The sequence below is a fragment of the Lottia gigantea genome (genome assembly GCF_000327385.1).
Source record: "Lottia gigantea unplaced genomic scaffold LOTGIsca_79, whole genome shotgun sequence".
NCBI lineage: Eukaryota > Metazoa > Mollusca > Gastropoda > Lottiidae > Lottia > Lottia gigantea.
In genome coordinates, this window is record NW_008710630.1 from 156,861 (window position 1) to 163,933 (window position 7,073).

The window sequence follows — 7,073 nt, forward strand, 5'->3', positions numbered from 1 at the left end:
GTATATTAAGCCCCATTTCCGTATGAACAAGCAGCTAAACTTTGAAAAATCTACCTCTTGTATATAGTAACAATTTTCTGGCCATCATTAATGTATAAAGCCATTTGTTGTGAAATTTATATAAGTTATTTTTGGAGAGATCTCATAATCTGTTAATTGTGTTTTATGACTCTGCTCATCAATAAAAGATCTCACAATAGTTGGAAATTGATAAAAGACCACTCTTTTGCATCTGTTTCAGCAATTTTTCCCTCATTGCACACAACACCCCATTCATGTGAAATTTTATAAATATGATTTTGATTTGGTACAAAAAATGAATATCATGAAAATTCGTTATAAAAAAAATGACCACGGTCTTGGTAAATTTTCCCTTATTGTACACTGCACTCCATTCATCTAACATAAGAAATATCATGACACTATGTAAATGATAAAACCAATGAATGAATCAATGATGATATTTTTATATTGCTTTTATAAAATATCAAACTTTAACTGTGTTTTTTGTTCCTTTACTGAAATATCTTGGCGAAAGTTTGCCAACTGAAGATAGAAGTAAGAACTATTATTATTCGTCTGAAATTTATCTCCAATTGTTCACAAAATTATCTAGATGGGATTACTTTCATAAGGATACAATTATCACAAAATTAGCACAATATTCCACTCTGTTCTTCCAATTTGACTGAACAGACAAAACAAAGGGCCTGTAGTCAAATCCGATAGAAATCCAAGGGGCCTGTTGTCCAATACGATACAACATTCTGATGGCGAGTCTTGAATTGGTGAAACCCTGGTCCAATCAAGTTAACAATTCACTTCGTAGAATCTTCAATAAATAACTTCCCAACTCCTCATCCTGAAATAATCATTGTCATACTCGAAAAAATAACAGGATTGGAAAGAGGTTGCCTCTCAAATACTAACTTTTTGGGAAGGGACCGTAAAACATATTGTGCGAAAAAAGAACAACTGTAGGGAAAATTGCAGGTAAACTAGCCAGCCCCCCAACAGGCCTACGTTCTTATGTTGTAATTTTAACTGTTAACATTATCAGATGTCATGCATTTGAAAAAATATTGAAAACCCTGAACCAACCTGATAGGACCAAGAAACCAGGATATCTTTAGTATCATCCTCTTCATCTCCAGAAACTTTAATCAGTACTGATTCTGATACTGTTATACTACCATCAGTAGAATATTGGACTGGATAGTTACTAAGTTTACTGTTAATAAATTATATCAATAATATAAACCAGACAATCTTGTGGACATTCTCTGAATAAACAGATGAATTGAGTTTAACAAACAATGAAGTCTATTCAAGGATCAGGTGGTAGACAGGATACACATTCCACAAGAAACGAAGCTGGTATCTTGGTTAAAAAAAACCATGCCATGAAATTTGGTCAAGACAAAACCTTTGTGAAGCTGAGAGTGGGTAGAAAGGTGGATCCTTTGATGGATGAAAACTTCTTACTCAATGTATGCGATATGGAAGCAGAAACCATCCTCCAAGAAGAAGAAGGATGAAAACTGCTCATATATGAACCTATCCACTGTTTTGATACCTACCTTTTAGTAAGTTTATAAATAGTATCAACAGTTTGTGAAACAGGACCTTCATCTTCTATAGAAACTGTACAAGTAAACCGGAGATGATGTTCCTGAAGGCCTAGCTCTCTGAAAGCTGTTGCTGGCTCTATCAGTTGAAGTTTCTACAATAAACACACAGTGTTGTATTTTACTCACTAAAAATTCTTGTTCTGATATTTTAATATTTTTACAAATACATAGTCTAATTTTTCTTTAAAATTGACCACATGGTTCGGTATCAACTCTGCTTTTGGACTATTGAAATTTCAAAATATACCATTTGAATTGACAAATGACCACTTTCATATTTTATACATCTACTGCTTATCAATATGTGAGTCAAATATACTTACGTTTGACTTCATGACTAAAGCACCATGTAATACACAAGGTTTTTTAGGATCTGGGGGTTCTAAACCTAAAAAACAGAACCATACTACATATAATTAATATACTTACATGTAATATCAATGGCGTATTTAGGGGGTAGGCCATTGGGTCTCTGGCATCCCCCTAGACCACAACCTCAAGGGACGCCGGCCTTTCAGATTCACCCCGGAGAGACACCTCTCATTTTTCCCCGCCCCCCACCCTCAGGTATTTCCTAGATACACTCCTGAGCAACGTATTGTAAGACATGATTTGGGTAAATATCAAAATAAAAAGTAAACTTACTAGAAGAAGCCAGGGAAGACTCTCGTTTTAAGAGATTAAGTGAAATATCAACAGGTATATCATGTACTGTTTCTATTTCAGCTGTCTCTCCATTAGCTGGCATATAACAATTAATACCTACAATAAAAAATATCTAATACATTCCTTTCAGTAAGTCTTGAATGAGTCACAGACTAAAGAGAGTTCTTTGCTTTGCTATCCTGACGAGGATTGCATATCTAAAGCATATGTCGGTAGCATGAGATACGCTCTAGTTGAAACAGAATTACATTGTACATGATATTGAAGTTTTAATATTACTGAGGCTCTCTAGTTTAGAAGTAGAACAGAGGTTTCAATTGATAATTTGTTCGTGTGATATCTTACCAAATTCTTTTTCAATTTTAGTTTTTAAGAATTCCATCTTCCCGCCTTCTCCGTGAACCAGCATGACATTTTTAGGCTCACATTGGTTTATAAGAGTCATAATTCCCTTGGCATCGGCGTGGGCACTGAATGACATATACTGTACAGATAGCTTCACATCTAACTAGAATGAAAAAGAGTAAAAACCGTTTTTCTGACTAAATAGCTGACTCCATCACAAGCTTATGTGTCATATTGTGGTCTTAATATATCAAGTCTGTATGCAGAGTTTTCTCCCTTAGGAGAGTAAAAAAAAAAGGGGCAACATCAAGTATTCTATTGTTCATTGTGGTCTTAATCTATCAAGTCAGTAAAAAGAATTATCCCCCTTAAGTGGTGCCTGAGGCCTAATGAAGCTGGCGGAAAGTATTCTCAAGAACCAGTTGGATCCATAAGAATATTTGAAGTAGTTCTTACCATGTGTTTATTTTCCATCTCTATCTTTCTCTGACCGTTCAATATTTTATGTCCTACTGTTCCTGCTACACAGTATCCTGGCATGATTACCTAAAATGTTATTACATTATAGGGTCTTCAGTTCACACAAAAGAATTTTCTAGTTAATTTCATGAGTAAACTAAACCCTTCTCGTATGCGAATAATTGTTTTGATTGGTTAAAATTCACTGCCTCTTATGAAACTTTTTGGATAAAGTGGACAATGGTCACATCTCTGTCTTATGTATCAATGATGGTCCTTTTGCAAAGTAAGTTTCTCCTCAGTTGTTGAATCTTTGAAGTTCTAAATATTTTTAAATCATTCAAGAAAATGGCCTGAATTCTTACCATATTTTGCTCATATGGTGCCCATGCTTTGAAGACTTGTAAAGATAGACCAGCATGCAACATTCCAGGTGTCGCGAACACTACCATTGGACCAGGATTCTCGATATAACTTCTATCAAATGGCTGTCAAAAAATTTAATAATTTCACACAATAATGGAAAATATTAGGTCATGTTTGAAAAATGTTGTCACGCAAGATTTTAAAATGACAAGTTCAATGGATGAATTTCAAGTGCATTAATGGAATTGTAATTGTCTCCCTTTAAATTTGAAATTGTTTACACACAAATTTTTAGTGAAGCATTTCATGCCCATGAAATCATATATGCATAATCTTTTACATCAAAGGATAGTTTTCTGCGTGCAAAATGTTTTTTTTTTAGTGAAATCTGCCTTCAGAATATTGGCAAGAGTTATAGCCCTTGCTGCTATGTATCCTATTTACCTTGATGTGTTTAAACTCAAACATATTTCTTTCAACAAACGTCTTCTTAATCTTCTGACTTGTCCACGTTATAAACAGTTTATAATAGTTATTAGCCTGAAATAAACACAAATAGATCTAGATTATGGTGGTGTAACAATAAGACAACAAGCAAATATATAATAGTCTTATGATATCAAATCTGTATGAAGAGTTATCTCCCTTGGGAGAGTGATTAATGCCAGAATAAAAATGGTGGTCAGAATTTCATTGGGTGTGTTCCATCCTGGAAACGAAACACTTACCTTTCCACGACTATACCCCTATCAACATAATAAGTAGCCTAAGGTATTCAGAAATAATAATAATTTATGATAACATAGTACCTTTTCTGTTAGTCCGAGAGAAAAAAAAATAGGAACTTTAAGGTTCATTCTCTCCCAATAGGTCTCTAATAATATACATAATTCTTGTGCACGCCCTAGAGCAAATACTGGAATCAGAACCTACCAAAAGAAAGGAGGAAATTTGTTGAATTGTTAGAGAACTAGATGATTTTCTTAATTCTTAATAATATTACTATAGATATATGACACTAAGTTTCATCAGCTGGTAAATTGGCTATTTAGAAGAATGTATCGCTTTAAATTGGCTATTTAGAAGAATGTATCGCTTTAATTTGGCCCTTTATAAGCTGTGTATTATCAGAACATACCAAAACACTATTTAAGGCAAAAAATTCCTAATAAGCATATCAGTTACTTGAAGCAGATGTGAACTTGTCATCTACCAACAAATCAACCAAAATAAAAAGCAAATTGTTAAAGTTACCTTCCCTCCCTTTTCAACACAATCATGAACTTTCTTTAAGAAATCTCTCTCCCGACATCGTTTAGAATCTCTGATAGTCGTAGCGTATGTAGATTCTGTTATCAGTAAGTCTGGACGACATTTATCAATCCATGCTGCTCCCAGATGTCTATCAGGTGTCATATTGTAGTCTCCCTTAAAATACATCACAAGACTGGATAAAATAGTCTATAGACTCAATGATTTGTATGACATTGCTTGGAATCATTTTTAAGACTGGGTGAAAAACGCTATAGACTCAATTATATGTGTAACAATGTTTTGAATCACTTACTGTATATACAACTGACTGCTGGCCTACTCTGACTTCAAACATGGCCGCTCCTAAAACATGTCCAGCATAGTAAGCTTTGATTTCCAATTCATCATCTACCTGAATAAAACAATGATATACCATCAACAATAGAGACCTAGGCCGGTGCTTCCATGGGAGTGTAAATTCCATATCACCTCCAAGAATCTCAAGCAGAAAAATAGGACGTAAAACTCCATTCATTTCATTTTATATTTTCCAAGAGTCTCCAGGAGTAGAGGTCAAAGAATAGTCAAAAAGACTCACAGGCAATTCCTTCCTGCCCTGAGGGGGAGGGGGTCTACACCCCCTTGTTATCGTATCATCAACTTCATCTGAAATGATAAATTCAAACCCTCTATACTGTACCTGAATATTTTGATGTAAATTAACAGCTATGACTTTCTTCATACATGTTTTGATCATCTCAGAGGTAAAGAAGTTGGTTTCACCTTTTCTGTCCACTGCTATCTTTCTCATGTCTTCCTGTAATTAGAGACAAAAATAGCTCTCAGTATTTTTTAGTAGTCCAATAATAATCTAAACCAGCCTGTGCTAGCTAGTTTCTTAAGAGTTTTTTTTCTCACTGAAGGAATTGTGTCATATCGACAGCAAAATATACCTAGTGATTGCCTGAAGTGGGTTTGAATCCTCATGAAGGCAAGAATTAATTATGATGCCATAGCCAGTGCTTCTATGATTTGGCACATCTCAGCTTTGAACCCCAAAGTTGATGAAAGAAATACTCACCAAGAGAATAGGACAGATGGCTTTAGTAGGATGTGTCATATAAATAGGACCATCATATCCCACCATTTCCGTCATAAACGGTAATGCTCCACAGTGGTCTAGATGGAAATGGCTGTTAAAAAAAACAATATCATCAGTGTACAATGGGGGACTTTTAGCTAAAACTGTGGCAGTCAATTTCAACAAGCCTGCTTCAGTTTAGGCTAGGGATAAGGGGCAACTGCTCATTTTCAGTAGCACACATGCCTTTGCCCTTCTGTAAAGTAGTATGTGAATTTGTCAAAAGAGTTATACAGATAAACAAACTCGACATACCTTATTATAACACAGTCTAGATGTTCTGTTAATTTACCATGTCTAGCTATATATGTAAAATCTGGGAAACGTCTCTACAAATACAAAACATCATAAAAATTAATTTTATTGAAATTGTTAAGAACCACCACAGACACCCGATAGAAAATTGATACACATATAAAGTTTTAAAACCTCAAAATGGCAAACCTGTCTCTTTAAGGAAATCACATACCTCATCATTGTATCCCATGTGCATTCCACAATCTAACATTATATTTTTACCTCCAATAGTCAACAAAATACAACTTCTCCCTACATCTACAATACAATAGTTTAAAAATTTACTTGTTATAAAATGTCCAATTCGCAAAAAAAAATAAATCAAACGCCCTGATATTTAACATCACTTGATGACCATAAGGGTATTACATCACATAGTCATTTGAGCACCAGCTAGTGGTGTTAGGGTATGGTGAAGGGGTTAAAGAAAATATTCTGCATCTTCAAAAGCAATTTAAATTTCTTACCTTGTCCAGCACCTGAAATATACACAGATAGAAATTAGTTAAAAGTTAATTGATTACTTGAATAGTTGAAATTTCAAAGAGACGCAAGCACATCTGTCTATATTCCAGACTCTGAATGCTATTTTGACAGACGACAACTGGTGCTATGATCTGTGGATCTTGGGAGTACTTAGTTTGATTATGCTATTATGCACTGGCATGCTTAGCTATGCCCCTTCCTCTCTATTTAGCTCTTGCTTACCTAAAGGCGTCACTCTCAATTCTGTCATTGTGAGGGATTTGAAGAGGTAGTTTGGCCGACGGGTCTTGAAGAAACAATTGGATTTGGAGGATTACACAGATGCCTTTTGAAATTTCCAAATTTTGCTTTAATCAACAATTGACACAGTTGATTTCTATTACAATTAGACAAAATAAATAGAAAAGACAGATAGAAAGAAGCCGGTC

The 7,073-nt window shown here is 34.6% G+C and overlaps 1 protein-coding gene across 1 annotated transcript; it reads right to left on the reverse strand.

Moving 5' to 3' along the window:
• Positions 1-805: 805 nt before the first annotated feature.
• LOTGIDRAFT_132302 (hypothetical protein) lies at positions 806-6,418 on the reverse strand (the record flags this gene model as incomplete). Its single annotated transcript, XM_009066672.1, has 16 exons — positions 806-862; positions 1,102-1,231; positions 1,581-1,723; positions 1,955-2,013; positions 2,277-2,393; positions 2,643-2,805; positions 3,099-3,188; positions 3,467-3,589; positions 3,912-4,007; positions 4,277-4,396; positions 4,722-4,895; positions 5,035-5,133; positions 5,422-5,538; positions 5,803-5,914; positions 6,118-6,191; positions 6,332-6,418. Coding segments are annotated over 16 exons (1,761 nt in total), but the record flags the coding sequence as incomplete, so codon positions are not given.
• Between the last annotated feature and the right edge of the window lie 655 nt (positions 6,419-7,073).